The 24,925-nt window shown below is 39.5% G+C and overlaps 2 protein-coding genes across 3 annotated transcripts in view; one reads left to right on the forward strand and one right to left on the reverse strand.

The window, feature by feature from the left end:
• The window catches only part of SACM1L (SAC1 like phosphatidylinositide phosphatase), a 31,667-nt gene extending 22,853 nt beyond the window's left edge, over positions 1–8,814 (forward strand). Inside the window, exons 14-20 of the mRNA XM_063304017.1 lie at positions 593–731; positions 973–1,042; positions 1,126–1,198; positions 2,117–2,210; positions 4,735–4,827; positions 6,407–6,464; positions 7,030–8,814. Of these exons, the coding sequence (XP_063160087.1) occupies positions 593–731; positions 973–1,042; positions 1,126–1,198; positions 2,117–2,210; positions 4,735–4,827; positions 6,407–6,464; positions 7,030–7,166 (664 nt within the window). The 3' untranslated portion in view covers positions 7,167–8,814. The remainder of the gene's footprint in view (positions 1–592; positions 732–972; positions 1,043–1,125; positions 1,199–2,116; positions 2,211–4,734; positions 4,828–6,406; positions 6,465–7,029) is intronic.
• Positions 8,815–10,792: 1,978 nt separating this feature from the next.
• Positions 10,793–24,925, reverse strand: part of LIMD1 (LIM domain containing 1) — a 41,235-nt gene continuing 27,102 nt past the window's right edge. For both annotated transcript variants that reach the window (XM_063304019.1, XM_063304020.1), the window contains exons 4-9: positions 19,313–19,380; positions 17,757–17,819; positions 16,530–16,660; positions 14,936–14,987; positions 13,679–13,747; positions 10,793–11,908 (exon numbers count right to left, since the gene is read on the reverse strand). In XM_063304019.1, the coding sequence (XP_063160089.1) occupies positions 11,771–11,908; positions 13,679–13,747; positions 14,936–14,987; positions 16,530–16,660; positions 17,757–17,819; positions 19,313–19,380 (521 nt within the window). In that variant the 3' untranslated portion in view covers positions 10,793–11,770. The remainder of the gene's footprint in view (positions 11,909–13,678; positions 13,748–14,935; positions 14,988–16,529; positions 16,661–17,756; positions 17,820–19,312; positions 19,381–24,925) is intronic.

Genomic DNA, 24,925 nt, shown 5'->3' on the forward strand with positions numbered 1-24,925 from the left:
ATTGACAGAGTGCACATTCATTCAAATTTGCATAGGATTATAGTCCAGAAGATCTCATGTATCTTCTCTTTCTCATTCTATGTAAGAGTGCAAAGATTTGGCCAGGCTCTTGTCATATAATGTGTTGTTTCTGTTGACTGAATATGTAGCTAAATTTGGATATATTTGAATTGGTAAATAGAAGTGATTGTTAGGAAGTTAGCAAATTTCATTATCTTATTTTAATTTCCTGAAAATATTAGTATTTCCAAAAATGTAGGCAACTGGAAACATGCATTAAACTACTGTTCTAATATGATATAGTATATCTTAAACCAAGGAAGCTCTTGATAAAAGGGAGCTTTTTGTCTTTAAACTTTATGTTACCCTTGTGTGAGTTGTCTATGATTTCAAATGTAGTCAGGTCTAATCCTTTCCATTGCTATTATTAAGTCACCATGGGAATTCCTTTGGCAGACAAAAGGTGAAAGACCAGCTGAGTTCAACTGACATTTATTTAGTTGTTTTGATTCTGTGGATGCATTAGCAAAAAATGAAGTGTTATTTTGTGAACTCTTGCACCAAATAATAAGTGCTCCATTTTGTTATTCAGCTATTTTCTAGTTGATGCAGAAGGGAAGGTGATGATGCAACAAGAAGGAATATTCCGCAGCAACTGTATGGATTGCCTGGACCGAACAAATGTGGTTCAGAGCCTTTTAGCACGCCGTTCTCTACAAGCACAACTGCAGGTTAAGATTGCCTTCTGTATAAGGACACGTTGCTGGTATTTTAGGAATTTAAGAACAGAGTAACTTTAATAGGCATTTGGTATATAAGATGTCATTCCAGAAATGTTATATTGAAACGTGCAAATGTGCCTCTGTGTATGGGTGTTTTCTGAAGCATTAATAAGTTCTAATTTCCATGCTTTTTAAAATCTTTGTAGAATTCTAGTTTAATTCTAAATAATGGTCTCTTTTGTCATTGTAGAGGTTAGGTGTTTTGCACGTCGGCCAGAGACTTGAAGAACAAGCAGAATTTGAGAAAATTTATAAAAATGGTGGGTTTCTGTTTTGATAAGTAAAACCTTATCCTCTATTACTTGCTATCTCTTTTTTACAAAGCACTGTTCTCTGTTTGTAGCATGGGCTGATAACGCAAATGCTTGTGCCAAACAATATGCTGGAACGGGTGCCTTAAAGACAGACTACACCAGGCAAGTTTGAGCCAGCCTTTCTTGACCAAAGATGTATTGATGCAATTTCAGGAAGAGTATTTAGAGATTGTTCAGTTACTGATTTATTAAGCTTACTATCATAATTGTTGTACAAGACAATGGTTAACAGTTACATCAAAGACTTGAATTAGAATGATAATACTTTGTCTAACCAGCCTAATAGGTGTCTTAAAGCAGCTTGTGGCAACTAATGATTACTAATAAAAGCAGAAAAAGAGATCCAGAAAAAAAGAATCTTAGTAAAATTGGTTGCAATGCCAGTCAATCTGTAAAAGCTTCTTACCATAGGGTTGACATTTGAATGGCTGAAAACTTTTTTCCAGGATTTTTCGTTCTACTCTTAGTCATTCTTCTTGTTTAAACCATCAATGGAAGTGTAATGTTTGTCAATTCAGTAAGGTATTGTTTATACAGCAGCTGCTAAACAGCTAAATTCCTGAATCAGTGTAGGAATACCAACATAGTAAGATACATTTTGCATAAACAAGGATGAACTATTACAAAGTCAGCACCAGTATCTAGGCTATTGGTATAAATCTGCAGGAAGAGGAAGATAACCTTCTGAAAGGGCCTATTAGAATTTGCGGGGGCTTTCTCTGGAGTCTTTTGATTTCTCCTTTGATTGAGGGCAGTGAAGAAAAATTCTCTGAGCTGCAAAAACAGCTACAGATAATATCCCAAAAGACTCAATTTTTCCTTTTAATTATGGGGTTAACATCAATACCTGCTGAAAGAGCAATATGAAATGGAATTAATAATACGTGCACCTCACCTGCATATTTGCAAAATAAGTAGATGCAAGGAACTTTAGTACAGTTCAGTTTCTAATATGTAAATACTTGATGCTCTTGAGAGATCTTCTGTATTAATATTGAAATCTTATTTTCAAAAATTCAGAACTGGAAAAAGAACACAGTGGGGCCTAGTAATGGATGGTTGGAACTCACTAATTCGTTACTATAAAAACAACTTCTCTGATGGATTTAGGCAGGTAAGAACTTCCCAGATCTGACATTGTCACTTGCTGCATTTATTTAGCTTTATCTGTTGCCTTGTGTTGAATTTAAAGGAATGTGATCACTAGGGCAAGGATTTCTATGACATGTCATATTTTTTCTGGAACCTTTGTTTGAATTTATAAGTAAGTTAAAACATGTTTTGGAGTAATCTGGTGAGAATTAGATGGTTTTTATTTTGCCTGAAAAGTCATATTTTGACTTTTTAAAGGTGTAATGTCATATTTCTGCTTAATTTTGTAACAGACGTCGTATTTTGGTCATATTTTGATCATATTTTGGTCATTGGCAACCCTCCTGATAAGCTAGCAAGTTCAAGCCTGCGAAGAAAGTGAGAATTTGCCTGTTTTTTTTTTCCTTTTCTCATTCACTCCCCAACTAAGGGAGAGGTGTGTGTGTATGTGTGTGTGTGTGAGAGAGAGAGAGGTGGGAACAAAGCCCCTGACCAGGCCTGAAAAAAAGTTGAGAATTTGCCTGTTTTGTTTTCTTTGTCTCATTTGCTCCCCAACTCAGGTGTGTGTGTGTTCGACGTGGTGGAGTCACATGAGAGCTGCAATCTGATTTCAACATGCCTAAAAGTAGATGTTCAGCACGTGTGAAATTACAGTGTCTTGTTCAAGAATTTGGGGAGCAGATTTGCAGTAGCAATTGTGATATTTTGTTTTGTAAATTGTGTGAAGTTAAGGTATCGGCCCAAAAGCGTTTTAATATTCAACAACATTGTGACACCGCGAAACACAAGAGTTGTTTAGCAATATTTACCTTCACTCAGAACAGGCAACGTCGCCTTTTTGAGAGAGCTTCTTCTTCAACTGCAGATTCATTAAATACCCAGTCAGTTTTGTAAGGATCTCTATACAATGATGGTTACTTCAGATATTCCCTTAAGAAAATTAGGTAGTGGTGCCTCAGTCATTTTTTTGGAGAAGTACACCAGTCACCTGATTCCAAATGAATCAACTGTAAGGAAAAATTACATCTCTGCCTACTATGAAGATGTGTTAGAAAATATAAGATCTGCTGTTGACAATAAGATATGGGTTTCAGCTGATGAAACAAGTGATGTAAACAGAAGATATGTAGCCAATGTTATTATTGGCACTCTGAAATGTGACAAGCCTGGTGAAGTACTTCTTCTAATATGTGAAACTCTACAAAAAGTAAACAATTCCACTATTGCTATGCTCTTTGATGATTCTATGAAACTGCTCTGGCTGGATGGTGTAAAAAGGGAAAATATCCTTCTCTTTGTAACAGATGCTGCTCCATACATGACTAAAGCAGCCAAGGGACTTAAACTTCTTTATCCAAAAATGATCCATATCACATGCCTTGTACACAGTTTACACAGAGTGACCGAAGAGATTCGAAGCAACTATCCTGATGTAGATAATTTTGGATGGGAAAAAAATGTTCATTAAAGCTCCACTTCGAATACAAAAGTTCAAAGAAATTGCTCCTACTTTGGGTCTCCCTCTCCAACCTGTCGTGACACGTTGGGGGACTTGGCTGGATGTGGCTATGTATTATTTCACAAATTATGCTTCCTTGCAGCGGATAGTTAAAGAATTTGACTGTTGTGAATCTTCCTCCATCAAGATTGTGCAAGATTCCTTTTCTGACACCTTTTCTGGAAACTTAGCATATATAGGATCTCACTTCAGTGGATTATCAAGAGCAATCACCCGCCTTGAAACTGTAGGAATGGAACTTAAGAGATGCACTGAACAGTGTAAAACAAACAGAGTGATTTAAAGCAAGCAAAGGGGAAAGTGTCTGACAAAATTAGTGATAAACTGCAAAGGATGCTGCAGTCTAATCTGGGTTATTCAACACTTTGCAAAATAAATAACATTTTGAATGGACTTGAAGCAAAATTTGAAGACTTCAAGCCAGAATTTTCTCCAGATGAGTTTGCTTTTTTCAGATTTGTTCCTATAGCCTCTTGTGATGTCGAACAGAGTTTCTCCAGATACAAGAACATCCTGGTGGACAACGGAAGGAGTTTTGAGTTTGATAACCCCAAGATGCATGTGGTCATCCAATGCAATTCTGCTGTTAATGAAAACTAATCCAGGGATGACCATTTTACTCTCAAAATGTTCATTTGATTCCTTCAATACTAGGACTTCTGCACTGGAAGTGAAGAAGAATAAACCTTTTAATTTGTGTGTGTGTAAGCACAGATTTTTAAAAATTGGGTGCTAATTTCAGAAAAATTGTAAAGTCATATTTTTGCTTTAAAAGTTGTATTTTTGGTTTAATTGGTCATATTTAAATGTTTTAAGGTCATAAATGCTTGCATATTTCTAACATTTTTAGGTCATAGAAATCCTTGCCCTAGTGATCACTGTGCTCAGGGATATGCAGGATCCTGCTCTTTCATAATTGTCACAAATTGGGCTGGATGTTGAAGACCATGAAATACTTTGGGGCGGTGCGGTGCGGGGGGACAGTTAAAATGACTGCGTTTAATTTCTACTCTGGGTTGTTTTTCAGGATGCTATAGATCTCTTTCTTGGAAATTATTCAGTGGATGAAGTAGATTCTCTCAGTCCTCTTCACGTACAGAAAGATTGGAAGTTTTTGGCTGTAAGGATTTTATAAATGTTTTGTTATTTGTACACATTTTAAAAAGCATTACTGAATTTGGTTAGATTAATGAAGTTTTGGGATTACAGGTCTTTCATCACCTCTGAATGATGTCTAATAAAATGTAGGACACCTTTCAGGATATAAATATTCATTTTAAAGGGGAATGCCAAGGATTTGTTAGATGAGACTCGTTCTTTTTCCCAAAGGTTGAGAATGATATAGTTGGCAAATCAAACAGTTTTGGAGATGAGCTTTAAGTCTTGCAGTAGCCTGGTTCAGGCTGCCATATCTTGGCTTCCTATCTGCCCACAAGGCACTCTTTACTGCTTTACCAGAACTTTCTACTCTATCCAACTCCCAAACCATGGCCAGTGGCTTCCAAACAAGACAAGATTTGAAAGCAAGTTTAAAATTGGCTTCACAACTTGGTTTATTTGGAAGCTTTTAGCTGCAATTTTCATGGGCTGCACTGGAAGAGTGAAAAAGGATGAGTTGGTTATCGTAGCTTTGTACTTTTATTAGATATGTTGTGTGGTTGTATAATGGTAGCATGTAGCAAGTGGAATTGCAGGAGTGATTTTAAATTTTTAAAAAGGGATTAATGTACTGAATGCAACTGCCCCCCTCCAGCACTTTTACTATTCATGATTATGAGAGACTAGAAAAAGAAATGTAAATTAATAATAGGATTTTCTTGTTTAGTCATTCATTTCTGCATGCAGTAAGAGAAAATTTATGGGCCAGGAAGCTGCACTTAGGATTGTGGGAAGTAATGATTCAGCAGCCTTTCAGTTATTGCTTTTAATAAGCTTAATAGAAAAAGCGGAAATAAAATCAAAGAAGTATAGCAAGGCAGGCAAACTTTTTGTAGTCAAGGGCCCCTTATTTAAAAAAAAAGTCTTCTGAAGACAGCTGGGAATTGACTAGACAAATGTTGATGCCTTTTTTTTTGAGAGAGAGAGAGAGAGAGGGATGGATAACAAAAATACATGCTTAAGATACCTGTTCCTCTTCTTTACTTAAAAAATAAAAACGGTGGTACTAAATTTCATGCAACCGACACGTTGCCAGTCCTTGTATTATAGGATGGAAAGGATCAGAGAACACAAGGATGGAGTTAGAGGGCAACTAACTTACTTCTTGACCAACTCCACTTTTTTCTTTAAAATTTGTCTAGAGAGAATACAGTTCTTTGAGAACTAGCTTAAATTATACATCTAATTTAGCATCACTGATATTTTCTATGTTGTGTACTAGAAATGCGCAGTGAGCAAAAAAGGATTTTCTTTTGCAGTGTGCGACACCGGTATGTTTTGGGATGCATAATAGGTTTTCTTGATGACATAATGTATGTTCTAAAATGTTATGTGTGTCCTTCTGGACATTAAAGGCTTATGTATGTATTGTGGTATTTCAAGCTTTTTGGGAGCTGAAGCTGGATGCACCTAGTGAAGTAATACCCACAATATTATACTGTACTGTTGGGTTCTGTACGTACATCATATATAACTGGACTTTCAAATTTTTATACATTGTGTTTTGCCTCCTAATTATGTGCATTTCTTTCTTTCCCCAGTTACCTATTATTATGGTGGTTGCTTTCTCAATGTGCATTATCTGTTTGCTTATGGCTGGTAAGTAATCATTCAGTCTTTCTAAAATCCACACCATAGTATGCATTATTAACTATCATAGGTTTTTTGCAGGGTGGTTGGTACCTTCAGCTCAGTGTTGACTCCTGGTAATGGCCTGGACTAGTCCCTGAAGTTTTCTTGGCAAATATTCCGAAGTGGCTTGCCAGTGCCTTCTTCCTAAGGCTGAGTGTGTGAGACTGGCCCAAGGTCACTCAGCTGCCTTTGTACCTAATTCACAGTCTCCTGGTTTCTAACTCTTACCATAGTTTACTGAAGTTTAATCAGAAATGTTTGTAACGGCTCCTTCTGGAGTTTTATATCTTAAATACTGGTGACTACTCCTGATACAGCCCATATTTGGCTTCTCTCAAATTCACAAATGGGGGAAATAGCCTTTTCAAGTTCATACATTAGAATATCTTCTCACTAGAATCATGATTGTCCTTACCATGTAGAAAAAAATTGGAAATACTTGACAGACTCCTGTCCATTTTGGAGGGAGGGCAGCTGTCATGATCACTCATTTTGTGGCTTGTAGTTGAAAAGAATTTATTTCATTCTGCAGGTGACACATGGACAGAGACACTGGCCTACGTGATGTTCTGGGGAAGTGCAAGTTTTGGAACTCTCGCTATCATCCTTTACAATGGGAAAGATTTTGTAGATGCACCTAGGCTAGTCCAAAAGGAGAAAATGGACTGAATTTGTGCGTGTGGAAAGCGGCTTGGTAGAGATGGCCCCTCAAATCATACTTGGAGTCTCTACTGACCTGCTTTCCACACCAACTTGTGGGGGGCAGGGTTAGCTTTCATCTTTAAAGGGTGAGAAAGTGATTCCACTTTGTTACTTGGTGGAGGGGACTGACTTTTTTGTCCTATGTTGCAATGATTTTCGGAGTATTGCATTTGCCGGAGAACTTGCACACACAAGAGATGGAAATGAAAGCCAGATAACATTGTGGACTTACAGAGGGGGACTTGAATTCCTAAAGAATCTGTGAAGTGTTATAGCCCAGCAGTACAGCATTGTAAGTCTTAGACAGCTCCACTTCTAAGGAGGATTATGTTCTTCTGGTGTATCAAGAGACCTGTCTGTTGCTAGGTTATACTAAGGTATGTATCAGTTACCTTCTCTGATACATGGAAACGCTTTGCTTATTAACAGTAACAAATAATTGCTGCTTTACTAATTTCTGATTGGGTATCCATATGGTCAGTTTGTAATTTTGCAAATGCGAGGTGTATATTTTATTAAGTCACTCAAACACGATTTGTTTTCCTAGTTTTTCCTAAATAAAGAACTTTTTTCCTTGATAAAAAGAAAATTTCTTCTACCAGCTGTGGATTAGAATAATGCAATATTCTGTTAAAACATTGTTGAGAGGATGAGATGTACAACTGATTTTGCCTGGGATATGTCTTGTGCTGCTTTAATGACTACTGCCCTTAGCTTTAGATAACAAATTTCCATGTGATTCAGATTGTTCTGTCTTTTTTTAAAAAGATGTACATGAAATCAAAGAATGTAAAAATGGTTATTTGAACCCTCTCATGCTAAAGGTCCAAAGTATTCATTTCTTTCTGAAGAATCTCAAATGTAGACAGATTTTTGAAGTTGGCAATCCAGTTGCTATATCTGTTGCCTTGGTTTTAGTAAGAATAATCTGTGGAAAATTGAATAAATATTTGATAATTTTTTCTTGGAACAAATTCCATGTTTGCACTTGGGATCAGCATCAGCTTTTTGTGCATGCCATAACTATATTTCTCTACAACTGTAACTCTCAAAATGAGTAAGCTACAATATAGTCTTAAGCTGATTATTAATAAATATGTGTCTCAACTCTAGTGCTTCCAAGCTTTGTATTAAAACTATACCTAAATCAAGGACCAATTTTAAACCATTTTGTCTCCATTTTATAATTTGTTTGTGTTCAGAACGAGTCATGAATCAACTTCAAGTACAGTGCACTACTATATTTTTAGTAAATTCAGCTATATCTTCAAGATTGAAATTATGTATTTAAATAATAGAGAATGTGTAGCAAGCTTTGGCAGATACAGGTTGCCTCTCCTAAGCTAAAACAGAGCTGACTGCTGCAATGTTTTCATTGTATGACAATTGAACCTCTTACAGTATATGGACTTCGGAAACAGCAACTGCTAATTTTAACCTTTGAATGTTATGGGATTTTTTGGGTTTATATTATCCTTTCAGTCATTTGTAATAAACATATGCAGTTCCTGTTTGCCTTTTAAATAATGCAGTTGAAAGAATGGCAATGGGGGTTTGAGTCTACTCAAATACGTGAAAAACACAAGAAAGCTGTGCATTAAATGTATGGTCTCAATGTTGGATGATGTTTTGTTTTTTGTTTAAAAAGACTCTTCCTTGATCCTTCTGGTGCATTTTCTATAAATAACTGGTTGCAGCAGAGAAGAAGACCTGAGCAGCTCTAGTTGCTAGATTGAAATTCAAATTCTTTAAATTTGGGTTTGAGAAAATGTCTATATTCCAGTGCTCTATAAGAGGTTGCAAACAATGTACTTAAAACAATAATAAAACTTCAATCTTTTGTAAGAGGTGTCTTTTGTGTCTGAATCTTATGACAATGTGTGCATATATATAGGAAAATGCTGATCTGGCATCCAAGTATGTATGATGAAAAGTAACAGGTAATATTTCATTTACATTACGAAATTCCTTCTTCCATCAAATGTCAGAATTGTAAAACCATCCATACTGTATTATTTTAATATTCTGTATGACTTCCAGGTTGTTCTATGGCCATGCATTATGCTAAACACCGCTGTTTTGTACTCCAGTATCTGATTAGCCAGTTACATGTTAAAGCAACTGAGCTTTTCTTTTTCTACACAAACTCCTTTAGATGAAGGCTGGAATAAAGTAACTTCAGTCTCTTGGAGAGAAAATTTAAAAGAAATGAAATAATGGATATGAACATTTAAGTCAAAATACATGGAATATCTTGTCCCGTATTAGCTTCTGCTTATCAAATTTGCAAGCTATAGAAGCTTGTGCTGCATTAATATTTTATGAAAGATAGTACATGGAAATACAACTCATGTCCCGCCTGAAAACTAAAATAAAATCGGTCCAGGCCTAGACAATGAGAAATCTGCAAGTCTGACCTAGTGGTGCTTTATAATACTTCTAAGAGATTATTTTGCACTTCTAAAAGGTTATTTTGCATCTGAGTATATGAAAACAAAGTCCAGTGGGTTTTAGCGGTTTTGTCCCCTCCTCAAAAAAAAAATGTGACCATTTCATGCAATGTGGTTTTTCCAGCAATTCCAAGTGCTGCAATTGGTTCATGATTTTAAAAGCAAGATTTCCAGCCTAATCAGTGCAGCAGCAGGGATTATTTAAGCTGTGATTGACTTAAGAGTGGGGGGATTGTAGAAAAAGCATCATCTTTGGACCAGGATTGCAATGACTGAGTGGAACATCACCCGTAAGCATCTGGCTGCCTTGCCTCAGGTAGTTCAAGTCTGCTTTAATTTTAGTTTTGAAGCAGTACAGGGACTGGTGCAAGCTTGGAGAGAGAACAAACAATGCATTAACAAGAGGAACAGCAATATTTTGCAAAATGCTTCCCAGTGAACAGGCTTCCTTTCTCTGCCTGCACATGTAGGAATTTGCTTCTCTGCGTTTAAAGACATTGTTTAAAGACATCGATGGCTGTTACTTAACTTTGTCTGATTGACTATTACAGCAACAGCTGTTTACTTCTTTACAGTATATAAACAAGCCAGTCCTAAAGCCTTGCACTTGTTTATACTGAGTGTGTGTTTTGGCTATGGGAAAATGTATGGAGGATTATTTTTAAAAATGGTCTATGCTGAACTTAAGTTTGAAATGACCACAGTGACCAACCAGGTTAGGGTGCTGTTTGCAGAAGCCTCCTGTAAAGAATTAAGATTGCAAGCAGGCGTCTTATGCTTGTACAAACATGGAAAGGAGTGTCACCACACTAATGTGTCCTCTTGGCAATCAACCACCTGCCTATCTCGTGAAGGCAATGGTCCTAAAGTATAACTGAAATGTTCAATTTGTATAAAAAAGACAAACTTCCTAACTATGGCTCAGTATTTTTGTTAAAATGTGCTTGGATCCTCTCCTCTATGAAATGCATATGAAGTGCAATGTTTTTTATCTCACCCCCATCATCTTGTATATGGAGATACTCAGTTTTTTACCCACCTCAGGAGGCTATAATTTGTGCTGTTGCAATGGCTTCAACTTTACGTAGACTAACTCAGATATTTTAAAAGGCCATTTCCAAAGTTGGACACAAAGACCAGAACTGATGTGAAATTAGTTTATTGGCACACAGTAAAGTTGGGTTGTATACGGACAAATGATAAACATCTGGGGCAAAAAAAAATTAAATTAACAATAATGTATCTGCTTAGGTTTATCCCAAGAATTAGTAACCAGAAGTACACAAGATTTAATTTCACAAGTATTAAATGTAACATCTGTGATTTAAGGCACAGGGGTTCAACAAGAATGTTACAGACACTAGTTTTTCCTCCTCCAGTACTGTAGAGATACTTCTATTTCTTGCAGTGTTTCTCTAAAAAATTATCTTAAAAGTTCATATCATCTCACATTGTTCCAAGTGCTCAAATTAAAGTTATAAAAGCAGCTACTGTCTCCTTGGCTGATTCTGACTACCTCGTATTTCATATATCAGTGCCATCTCATTTCTGACATTGGGTAGAAGGGCTGGGGTCTAAATGAAATGGAGAAAATACTAGATCAATTATTTTCAAAACGTGTGCAATTTTTAGAGTTTGGATCAAATCATAAAAGGGGAGGCAGAAGGGAAACAAAATGTTAACTTTCTGTCATTAAGCTCACTAAGAGAACACACTGATAATGTATTCCAAGAGATTTCCAGAGCTAAAAACTAAAGGGCTAGTGACCAACAGGACCAGCTGATGAAACATCTATTTTATTTCCACAAAGGACATGAAGGAACCATAAAAAGATTACTGACTTACATACAGATCTGAAGGTCTACAAATTGGAAAGCAGTGTGTCATGATTTGCTTCTAATGGTTCTTCTCAAATGATCCAAAAGAAATAATTTCATCCCTTCCCCATTTTTCAGCCTAAGGGCACAGAAACTACAAATTACTCCGGATGTTACTTTATGTATTTTGTCAGTCTCCTATGCACATAAAAGGTCTTCACTCCCACACAGCTGAGGGAAATGGCTGTTCCCCAGAAATCGATGAGCTCCTCTGACAGGCTTCTGGGAACTTCAGCAGTACTGATTAATAGTGATGCCAGTAGGAAGCTACAGGACTGGTGCCTTTCTCTATATGCTTAAGGTGGCAAGAGTGGCAAAGCAAATGTTCATCTAGTGGGTAGCAACGATGACCATCTTCATCATTTAGTTCCATTCCACAGTCCTATGTAAAAGAGAAGAAAACAGAAAAGTGATGAATCATAGGAGGAGGAAGGAGTATTTGGTATGTTCGCTGCCTTGAGTTATTTATAAAAAAATAATAATAAAGGCAGGATAGAAAATAAATAAAATAAATACACTTATGGCAACTGCTGTACATGTAAGTTAACAGTCAACCCATGCATATTAAAGCAAATCAATTATTACAATATGCTACCGTCCTAAAAGTATTTGCCAGCAGTAGAACAATTTTGTGATGCTTAACAAAGGTCCTTTCCAGATAATATGGAGTATGAAGTCCTTATTGAAGTAGAACACTTTTCTTACCAAGCTACTTGGTTCATTATGTAGGGGGAAATGAACACCAGGCATTTCTACTATGGAGAATTCGCTAAGTTCATTAAGTATAATCCTTTGTGACAGCTAATCCAACATACCCAGAACTGCCTAAGTGTGCAAATATTACAAGCATCTATGTTATTATAATTAGGTATTACAATTTTTTGGGGGGGCGGAGGAGTAGAAACCCACAATGTCATTAATGAAACATTTATCAGCAGAACTAAGATGACCACAATCTGGCTTTTTGGCCATAAAACTCAACCAGAAGATTGTGCTTATTCCAAGTATAAGATGGGATAAACTTCTACTATTTATAGCAGGCATAAATAATACAAAAAGTATGGATATTATAAAAAGTTCAGGACATGATTCTCCTGAACAGGGAAAAAATGTGGAGATTAAAAAAAAACACCACTAGGTATTTTACCCATTTTTTAGTATGGTCTAAACACAAATTCTAAAATAGTATTTCTGGATATCACAGATATTCAGATATAGCAGAATTACAGAATATGCATATGTGTAATAAATATGTCTAGGGGAATTTTTACATTAATCTATAGAACAGAGTGGTGTTGGATTAGATTATAGTATATAAAAGTAGTGCCACAATTTTTGATCAAATCTTTTTAAAGATATGCCAAACTAGCTATTAAAAGTTAAATTGCTTCCAAAGAAATGTCATCTTAAAGCTTGACTGAGCTAACCACACTAACTTCAATAGGATTCTAAGGGAAATACCAAAATGCTGATACCCATATTAACATAATACAGTGCCAATGGAAAAATGTTCCTGCTGACTTCCAGTGGGGACATGGCTGACTGAACTGCTGTATCCGCGGGTTCTGTGGACAAAACTGACAATGTGGTGTTTTTTTGGGTGCTGGCAGGCTTTTTCCTGAAGCCCAGAAGTGTCTTCATGAATAAAGAAAACGCTTGGAATCATCCCATCTGTCCTCCAGAATGGCGACTTGCAGCCAGAGAACTGCAAACAATGTTTGCACCAATCTGGTAAGCGCTGCCAGGAGGCTGGGATGTCACCATTTCCAAGCCGTGCTGTAGCCTTAAAAAGACAGTAAGTTGAGCCAGCCCATTTCTAAATCACCCGATTTATACCTAATCACCCTTTTGATTAAAACTGCATTCCAGTCTAATGCAGTACGAGAGTCTTCAAGAGTATACTTTTTTAAAACCAGGAAGCCCTATTTCCACACTGTGTATCTCCAGTGTATGCACAGAAACCATTACATGCATCAAACAAGCTTTGCTGATGAGCAAAAATCACACACTGAGTGCACTATTGAAAATCTCTGCATTCCCTGGCTGGATTTCCAGCACTTGAGGAATAAGAGTTTTCAACTATGGATATATACAATTCCTAGAAACTGTTAGCTTTGTTTAATACAGTGCTTATCAAGAACAGTGTACCTACCTCACAGCGGTAACACTCTACGTGGTAATCCTTGTCCATTGACACCACACGGATAGTCTCATCAGATCCCTGTAAAAGTTTGTTTAAAGGAGAGATACCGAAATAGGCTTACATCAAATTGTTCTGACTCTTGTGAAACATTCTTCTGGCAAAAGTAAAATCTGAACCAGTACATTTATACTGCTGCTACAAACATCATTTTAAAAATGACTGTATATAAAATTATTTGAAAGTTCTGATAGTGGCTCCAAAGAAGACATATCAAATGATCAATTCTTGATTACATTGTTTAAACATGAGACAAAATTTAACATGAACAGCATTTGAGCATCCAGGGTTACCTGTCTAAATTCTCTTTCATTTATACCAGGTGATACATGTTAATTAGCCACTGAGAAAGCTTCTAGGAATTACTAACTCATGTTAATGAAAGCATCTGTATACCATCAAAAGCCCAGAGTCTTAAATATATCAGTATTATTTGTAAAACTTATACATATCAATATTATTCATAAAGGCTACCAACTCTGATTTATCCCAGTTCACGTAACAACCAGACAGTGTACTCATTTTTTGCCTTAAAGAAATGATAACTGTAACAGAAACTTGTGTATATTAATATCATGTAAAGAATTATGCAAAGACAGAACTGACTTTTACTATACCTCACCTACTACAATACTTCTAATATTATCAAAAGATTTAGTACCTCATGGTATTCTGAAACCAAATTAAAAGAAAAAGGAACAAAACAGGAAAGAAACATTCTTGACATCTTCCACAACACAAATTGTGTGAGACCTCATGAAGAAGGAAAAATAAAACATGCTCAAGTAAAACTTTTCCAAAACCAGTTAAGGAGAATCTTCTGTCATTTACCCTCCTATAAATCATATAAAAGCTTTCCTAGCATCTTAAAAGATAAAAGCAGCTGTATCCTAAGAAAGCATAAAGTTGAACATTATCAGATTTTTGATAGCCCTATATAAACACTAAATGGAACACAAGCTGAAGGTGATGTGCCAATTCTTATTTATCTGTCAATTTTTTAAGGCCACCAACTCACAATGGCTTTTCATATTCCCATTTATCAAAAAAACATCTCCTTAATTAGAACACAGTAGGAGGCACTTCCCCAACTTGGGGGGGGGAATCATCATATGAACTTGTGTTAAAAAGAAAAGATATGGATCTATTTAAAAGTACTTCATTATATATCTCCAATAAAGTAGAATACAAAGAAATATAATTACTCACTTCAGTTGGCAGAATGGGAAGACCACAAGCTGCACATTTTGGTGCCAAAACTCTTCATAAAAATAAAAACAAAAGTTTCAAAGATTTTCATCTTTGAGTATCTAAGATTCAATCAGTTTTTAAATAGCTTCAATGGACTTTTTTTAAAAGTAATTTTTGATGGCATTTAAAATTCCACACTAAATCTCCAGTTTTCTTCTGAACTATAGCCTGATCAATTCCTCCATGTCAGACTACAATTGAGGCTCACATTTCTGCATATTCCTCTGCTCAAAATAAAGGCATTTGCAAGAACAGTAGTGCTACAAAGCCAAACTATAATCTCTTCCCTTATTTTGCTACTTTTTAAAAAAAAATTGAGAGGCTCATTCAAAAACAGCAAAGTGTAGTAACAGTTTAAGATGATATAATTCACAATAATACTTCAGTATTCTGCTATCTCATTCTGCTGAATTTGTAGAAGTAGTCTACAAACTTAGGAAATCAGACAATGTAGAGTTGAAAGCAGGTGTTCTGTTAAAGGGATCAGGAAACAATGGCTGTAACTGACAGCTCTCATTGGCTATGCTGGAACAAGTGACCCTGGGCGGCGAACAGAATTAAAATAAAATAAAACAATTACAAACATTACAAAAGTTAAAATATGCAGCAGTAAAGCAACATCAACCCAAATCACCAGCATAACCAAGAAGCGGGTCCCTGCCACCCTCGGGGCCCCAGGCCTAGGCACAGAACCAGGTCTTCAGGGCCTTACAAAAGGCCAGCAGGTTTGGGGCCATCCTGATCTCCGGAGGTAGAATGTTCCACAGGTTGGGCACTATAGCAGAGAAGGTATGTCTTCTAGGGCCTGCCAACCAACATTCTTTGCATTTATCAGAACATCTGCTACATCATAGCAATAATTTAGAAGCATGTTATATATCTATTGTTTAGTCCACAGTCTTCCCTTACTTACGTTAGAAGCTTAAGTACTGTTTGTATACTTGCAGGTAGCTTTACTTCAATACAACTTAACTACACATATTAAACTGCGATAAATGCTTATACTTGCATTTTGCACTCTTTTATTTCTGCCATTTCCTCACTTTCCTATGTCTTCCTTGTGCCATATTTTAGAATGCAAGAATTTCAGGGTAGAGATCCAATACATGTTAAGGACGCTTCATAAATAATAAATGCTTGATGATTCTGTTGGCTATTTTTAATTACAACTGCTTCAGATTTTGAACTTCAAGTAGTTCTAGCAAAGGAAAGTCATATAAATGTGATAATGGGTCATTTAAATGTGGTAAAAACAAAGCAAAACATTTGGGGGATCTTGTCTAGCAATCCCATTCTGTACAGCTGGCCTCTCCCATACAAAACCTAAGACTTTCTTCACACACTCCCAGTTCCAATGAAACTTGTAGTAATGAAGAAGGCTGATGAGACTTACTTCTAGAGGGAGAATATGATGAAAATGTGTGTTCCTGGTATTTTCACGATCTTCCCTATGGCCCCATTTTCATCAAACACAGTGGTATTCTAAACCTTTATTATTTACTTGGACGCAAACTATATAGATTGTGACTTTTCAAATTTAATTTTTCCTTACTTGTGGTAATCTCTGACACAGTAGATTTTGTTCTCACTGTCTACTGTGAATGGTACTCCATCAAGACATTCATTACAAATCACACAACGGAAGCAGCCCGGATGGTAAGACTTCCCCAAAGCTTGTAAAATCTACAATAAGAGATTCAAAGTTCACTCCTTTTTTAAAAGCATGCAGAGTGTTAAAATGCATTTCTAAAAAATGCAATGGATTCAATAAATGTTAATCAGGACTGTATTTGTGTTGGAAGCATGTGACTAGCAGGTTGCATCTTAAAATGGTGTATTGTTGTCTAGAGTTTGGTAATCAACTGGGGTTTATGTTGGTGAAAACTCTTCATTTAATCAAGAGTTTTACCACATGGTAATACTCTCAGTATAGCATAACACAGAAAACAGCAGCCACTAAAAGAAAACCTCCATATTGGTGTTATAACATGTAATCCAGCTCTGAGTCTTACATAGCTCTTGATCTTATTGGACCTTAATTTATGACACATTGGACAACTTCTGAGAATAGTGTCAAATCAGCCATTCAGATCAGTTTTTGAGATAATAGTAACATACTATCAATGAATGCCAAGAGAAAATAATGTATATATCTATACAAAATGATGTGATGTCTTTGAGGGTCAATTCTTTTCTGCATTTATGTTGCTTTACTGGATGCTGCTTATGAGGACTGGAATCTATGGGAGTAACTAACATCTAATTTTGCCAAGAAACACCAATCTAAAAGTTCCAATATGTTGGACCATACTGATCTGTTTTGGAAGGAACATTTTATTTGAGTAAAAGAGTTCCCCTAAGTAATCTGCTACCTGGCTTTAATTTATTTTTAACTTAAGAACTTATAAAAATGAAGATGGCAAGCATGGTGTTAGTCAATAAATTCTATCCTATATAAGAAACAATGGGGAAATGCTTCTGTTAACGTTGGTTATAACGTAACATCTAAAAACAAGAAGTATACTTTTTCCTTTAAAACAACTTTTTCTTGTCTATAATTTTTTCTGATGTAATTGAGTAAATGACTAAAATTTCTATGATTTATTGACTAGGATTTAAAACAAGGTAATTTTTTCCTGCCTGTTCTTCTTAAAAAATAATACATCTCATAAGCTAAATTGCAACACTGAATCAACAAATTTATCTTTTTGTTAGTGCATTATTCTACACTGTTCATTTTTCCCCAGTTTATTTTTTTCACATATAAAATGTCCCTTACCATATCCATGATCAAATGGCCACATATGAAGCACCGATCAGCTGACTGCTGGAAGCCTGAATACTGCAATTGGGAAAAAAAAGATAAAAAAATCAGAATTGTTTAAGTGTAAAGACTTTCTTACTTTTTAACATCAAGTAAGACCGGCAAATGGGGATGAGGACAAACCTTCTGTCAGGGTCAGCCTCGCTCCGAATAAGACACAGACTCACTTAATAGGGATTAAGGATTTCCAGTTTATTGGAACGGTATGCTTGACAGAACGAAAAACGGGAATGGAGGGGGGGGCATGGTGTCCTGTTTTATACCCCCTTGCCGGACCCCATGCTCCTCCGCCCTCTATTGTCCCCATTCCCCTGACCGGACGGGAGATTTAGATGTTGATGGGATTTGTGATGGTTGTTTGGGCGTTTTCCCGGCTGCCGTCTTTGTCCTATGGGTGCAGGTGCGTCCTCCGGGGCACAAGGCGTGAGTCCTTCTGTGTCTTCGATGCTTATCTGAATTACCTTGTGATGTCCTTCTATGAAGCTGTAGATCAGGTCATGGGTGTGGGTGCTTGGGTGATTAGTTGAGCATTGATTTGATTATATCCTTCCTCTTTTCCTGATGATCATGATCCACGTTGTGAGGCTCTTGTGTGCCTTGCAACGGGGTCATGACACCTTCCTCCTCAAATTCTTAAAAGCTGTTCTCATTCGCTTCCTTTTTAAGAGCTTCCTAAAGGCTAATACACTGTAGCAACTAAGAAAGCGAAGTCTCCAGTTCAAATCTCAGCACAATATAAACTTTATTGATCTCTTTTCCAAATATCCAGGATAAATAATGCTAAGCAGCCTTGTTACTGAGAGGCACGTGAATGCTCAGCAAGTATACATAAAACTCAAACGTTTTTAGTAGAAGCATAGGCATCTGGTACAACCCCAGTGACAAAAAAACGATAAAATGCCCTTGATGATGTCACAATGCAAACACCACCCTTTCGTACTTGCATCTTGATGGCAGACACACCTATGTAACTCACATGGTTTGCATCACAACATCACAGTGCACACTGTCACCTGATGCCAGGAGTAGAAGTGAGACAAGAAAATACGCGCCACATTTGGTGTTCCTATTAAGTATTTTATATTCTTAGGGGAACATATGAACAACAATCTAGAATCTATTTTTATGCACCTGTATCTATAAGCACAGGTTAATCATAAATAAATATCACAACAGCACAGTTATGAAAGGTAAGTCCTCGCTACTGATTGCTTCATTTAATCTTCTCATCTTTTACAGAGACACTTAATCAGAGGAAGTTGATGAGATATGATTTTTAACTCTTTACATTACTCTCAAAATAAATCAAAGAGCGCATAGCGCTGCCAATGAAATACATCCAGTCCACAATTTTACTGTGTAGCTACTGAAATACATACAACCTAGCCCACCAATAAGAGGCGCTTTGTGCTGCCATTTTTATATTGAATAGGGTCCCCTCACCCCAGCTGACAAAAAATACTTTTTTTTCTCCATGAACAGTATCATGGAAAAGACTGCAGCATACTCACCAGAAAGTCTTCTTCACAAAATACCTTCCCATTAACAAAATAAAAGGCTTTCCCTCTCAGCTTTCGGCCTAGAGGGAAACAAAAACATAAAATCAAATGTTAAAAAATGAATAGTCCATATTAAAGCTAGAAATAAAAGTATTTTGATGTATATACTGGTGCAAAGCAACAACTCATCTGAACAGTTTAGGTCATAGAAAAATGATGTGCTGAAAAATTATGCACCCAAGTACATGAAAAAGGGATGGATCTTCCCTGGGCACACAATGAGCTTTAACTTCACACTGTTTTCATATAGTTTTGCTCCAATATAATATGGGGACTCAAAGTTAACTTGGCCATGCAAAGCTGGGTGCATGCATGATTACAGCTGCAACAAATAGAAAATAACTTCTCATTTCATTTACCACATAACTGACTCCATAGCAGCGGTTAAGGCAACAGGCTAGAAACCAGGAGACTGTGAGTTCTAGTCCCGCCTTAGGCATGAAAGCTGGCTGGGTGACCTTGGGCCAGTCACTCTCTCTCAGCCCAACCTACTTCACAGGGTGGTTGTTGTGGGGAAAATAGGAGGAAGAAGGAGTATTAGGTATGTTCACCACCTTGAGTTATTTATAAAAAATAATAAAGGCGGGATAGAAAATAAATAAAAATATGCACACCTGAAGGCACAGCGATATTTTAGATTTTAAGTCTTAAGACAGGAACTTTCTTGCTACTCTAACAGCCTTTCTGGCTACAGAATGGCATAATCATGCTATAAATATTTACAATGAAGTTTATATTCTGAATAAGAACAATGTCATTTAATACCAATCTGCAACCAAGATCAATATTTAGTATTTTAAAACCCTACATCCCACTTCTCCTCCTTTTCCCTTCTTATGTTTCTCTTCTTGCAAAACGTAAATAAATGAGAGTGGTACCTTTAACAGAAAACAGTTTGGGACAGAGCACGATCAGATTACTGTCACAACTCCGTAGTTAATCAATGCTCTAATGCTTGAAAATACATAAAGCCAACAAGAGTAAAAATATACACAGCTTGAGCTGAAGGAGACTTTAGCTTTTAATTCCTGAACTCGTATTAACATTAGAGGGTGCCTCCAAAACAGGTCATCAATGTGAAACACGATATGCAAACATTTGAAGTTTTGTGCAATTTACAGTATCTTGTATTGCTAAATCTTATTTTTTTGTTAAGACACATAACAAGCAGCATAAAAAGAAGCATACCTGTGTCCTCTTCACAGTTGTTAGCATGAAATATAAAAGGCAGTTTGAAAACCAGTATCTCAAAACTGATACAGATGCACACACAAGGGCTTCAATGTACTATTTTAAATGCACTATTTCCTGATCACTGTCTAAATATACACAGATCATATACGAATAAATTAAGCTTTTAACAGGGGAGAGCCAAGATCTCAATCTAACACAGCACTTATACCTAGAACTCTGGCTGATGGTGATTAGTAACTAAAATAGCTGGCAGCAAGTGAGAAAGCCTTTCGGTGCTGGCACTCTCCTTGTGTTAGGCACACCTCGGAGAGGCATAGCAGTACCTACTTAACTATTATTTTTCACTAGAAAAAAGTGCCCAGGCTTTTAACCAGCTAAAGCTATTGACATGGGGGCATGAGACCACCTCATCTGCCTACTGAAACACTTGTATGACAATCAGGAAGCAACAGTTAGAATGGAAAATAATTAAATGTGTCAAAAATGGGAAAGGAGTAAGCCAAGATCGTCTATTGCCCCCTAATTTATTTAATCATATATATAAGCAAGATACATCATGAGAAATGCTGGGCCATAAACATCAAAAATATCAGATATGATGGATGGATGAAATAAGAAAAACTTAAGGACTCTCTTGTTGAAGGTGAAAGAAGGGAGTCAAAAGCCAGCCTGCTGTGGAAGGAAGGAAGGAGGGAAGGAAGGTGTCATGATCACCGTTGCGATGCTTGTGACATCGCAACGGCTCACATAACAATACAGGGAAATGAGTTTTAAGGGAATTAAGGGAAAAGGCAACTAGCTAACAAAAGAGAGCAACAGGTGCTGGCAACAAAGTATCGACTCTAGCCAGAGGCCCGGAAGAGAGAGATAAAATGTTGCAAAGAAGGTAATTGACAAGACCAGACCACGAGGCACGCCCGAGCTGTCAAAAAGATTACGAACCTGATCGCCTGGCAATGAACCATCACCGGCCGGGAAAACAGTCAAGGAAACGCCCGAGGCACAGGAGGGGCTCCACGACCCCTCACCTACCGGCAACGGAACCAACGGGGCTCAGGGCGCACCCGGAGTAAGAAGGGGTGGAGCGCTGACTGGCTTGGGCTATTTAAATCCCGTTCCGGCGCGCTCCACTCACTTTCAGCTTTTCTAAGGGCATACATTCTATACTCAAATAAAACCAGAACCTAAGCCTACACTAGTGTCTGTGGTTTTACTGGGTAGCAGGCAGAGCCTGACATAAAGCTGAGAGTCACCAAACCAAAATCGCCAAGCTCCACCGGACAAAAATTTTTCCGCGGGAGAGACCAACTGGCGAAAACCGGAACCGGGGACAGCGATGGAGCCAGCACTTCGCACCAGAGGCGTGAAGGATGGCCTGCAAGAGGCAGAGGCGACCCAACAGCGGCTGGAGACAGCGTACCCGAAAGGGGACACGGACACCCTCCCTGCCCACACCGCTCCCCAGTTCCAGACCTGGAGCTCCAACCCAGACGGGAGAACCCCAACGGAAGACGAAGTCGGGGACCAGCAACTCCTCGCTTGGGCTGGCGGAGCAGGACCCTGGACGGGAACACCCTACTCCACCTGGAGGCTCCGCTACCACCAAACACCCGAGCAGGAAGGCGCAAGACTACGTACCGGACAGCATCTGGCAGCACCGACATCGGACAACCAGGGCACGCCAGACAGGGTCACGGCCCTGGAAGCCAGGGTACGATACCTTGAGCACCTGCTCCTGTCCCCGACATCGGCAGACGAGGACACGACCCTGAAAGCCAAGGTACGAGACCTGGAACATATGCTCCAGTCCCTAGCAACAATCGTCAGCGAGCGCTCCAAGACTGAGGCGGCACAGGGGGTAAGAAGGGATCGGGGCAACATACCCACCCCGCCAACAACCCCGAGCGGAAGGGGCCAAGCACGAGACTCTGTCGCAGGGATTCGCGGCCCCAGGCCAGTGGGAGCCATCCCTCACCACCCACAGGTAGGGGACCCACAAATTGGGAGGTTCGCCAAAGACTTCCTCGTACAATTTGACGGGAACTCTACGAAACTGTCCTCCTTCCTAACAAATGCGAGGGACTACATGGCCCAATACAGCCATTGCTTCAACACAGAAGCCGCTAAAATCTCGGCGGTGGCCACCAAGCTCCAAGACAGGGCTGCGGACTGGTACGTGCAGATGTCTGAGTCCGGAGCCCCAGCCTTGGCCAATTTCCATGACTTCCTCGCCAAGTTGAAGCATTACTTTGAGGACCCCCTGGCGAAAGAAAGGGCCAAGTGCACACTTCAAGCGCTACGCCAGGGAAGAAAACCGGTGGCCGACTACGCCCTTGAATTCAAGGTCCTCGCAGGCAAAATCACGGAATGGTCTGAGGCCACCCTGATCAACATGTTCAAGCGTGGCCTCAACCGGGAGGTGCTTCAATGGGCACTCTACAGGGACGACCCAGCCTCCCTTCACGGGTGGATTTGCCTAGCCGGAAAAGCGGAGCACGCTCAGCGCACGTTCCTGCTCGCAACCGCAGATGACAAAATCCCGCCCAGCACAAGAGGACCAGTCCCACAGTCAGGCCCAATCTGGCACGCAGACCAACAATGGAGGCTTGCCCGTGGGCAGTGTACCAGGTGCGTGAAAACGGGCCACCGAGCGGCGGACTGTTTCACAAACAGAACGGATCGCCCGCCCAGACCCACACCGAAGACGCTGCACAAGCCATCCAACCCCCAGACGGCTGACAGGAGCGTTAGCAACCACAGACGAGGACGCGGACGCCTACCTCGCAGGGGACGCGATCGGCGCCCAAGAACAGCCGGCGGAAAATGCTCCCCACCTGCTCTAAGCAGTGCCGCTGGGCAGGTGGTGAAGAAGGGGCGCAACAACCCAAGGGTGAGTGACGATTGCTCCATCCTGGCAGGGACAATTGAGCTCTCTTACGGCCCTAGAGCCATTGCGGTCGAAGCTATGGTGGATTCTGGGTGCTCCAGAAATCTGATCCACCCGGACATTGTCGCCGCACTAAAACTGCCTTGTTTCCCCCTCCCTAAACCGCTGGCGTTCCATCAACTAGACGGGTCTACAGCGGGGGGGAGACCGGCCACCCAGAGGACCGGAATGGTCACCCTGACAATGGGCACCCACAAGGAATCAATAAACTTTGTGGTGACCCAGATAGGGAAACCCATAATAGTGCTGGGGATCCCCTGGCTAGCACGCAACAACCCACACATAGACTGGAGGACACGCTCCATCAAGTTCAAAGATGGGGTCTACCAGGCACCGACACCGGACAAGCCATCTGCTCCGATGGTGGGGAGGGAAGAAGTCATCGACCACACCGACCGCCCCCCCCCAGAAGGACTGCCGGAGCAATATGCAGACTTTGCAGATGTCTTCGGAGAAGAGGAGGCGGACCAATTACCCCCCCACCGCAAGACGGACTGCACAATTGAACTGCTCCCAGACGTCCCATTACCCAAGCCCAAGATCTACCCCATGACCCAGAGAGAATTAGCGGCGCTGCGGGAATTCTTGGACAAAAACCTCTCCAGGGGCTTCATAGAACCAGCGAACTCGCCGGTTGGAGCACCTGTCCTATTTCGGGAAAAGAAGGACGGCACCCTGAGACTATGCACTGATTACCGCAGATTAAATTCCGCTTCCCTATCCAACAAATACCCCCTACCCCTCGTAAAGGACATGCTAGCACACCTGTCAAAGGGAAGGGTGTTTTCCAAACTCAACCTCCGCGAGGCGTATTACAGAATCCGCATCAGGGAGGGGGACGAGTGGAAAACGGCATTCAACTGCCCCTTGGGCTCCTTCCAATACAAGGTACTGCCATTCGGTCTTGCGGGGGCCCTGGGGGTCTTCATGCAACTCATCAATGAGGTACTGCATGAACACCTATTCAAGGGCACACTGGTTTACCTGGATGATGTCCTCATCTACACGAGGACGCAGAGGGAACACGAGAGGTTGGTGAGGCAAGTCCTCACTAAGCTCCAGAAAGCCAAACTCTACGCTAAGCTGTCCAAGTGCGAATTCCACAAATCACGCTTGGACTACCTAGGGTACAGAATCTCTGACAAAGGCGTAGAAATGGACCCCGCGAAGGTCCAGGAAGTTTTGAGCTGGAAACGCCCACGCAGGCGCCAGCTTCAAAGCTTCCTCGGGTTCGCGAATTTCTATAGGTCCTTCGCGAGGGGGTTCGCGGAAATCGCCCTACCCTTAACCGATTTGCTCAAGACCAAGGGCGTCGGGGAGACACCCAAGGTTAAAAACCCGGGGGCTGTACTTAATTGGACTCCTGCCTGTCAAACCGCGTTTGACAGGCTAAAAGCGCTGTTCACAGCGGAGCCAATTCTAGC

Source organism: Candoia aspera, chromosome 4 (genome assembly GCF_035149785.1).
Source record: "Candoia aspera isolate rCanAsp1 chromosome 4, rCanAsp1.hap2, whole genome shotgun sequence".
In the NCBI taxonomy this organism is placed as follows: domain Eukaryota; kingdom Metazoa; phylum Chordata; class Lepidosauria; order Squamata; family Boidae; genus Candoia; species Candoia aspera.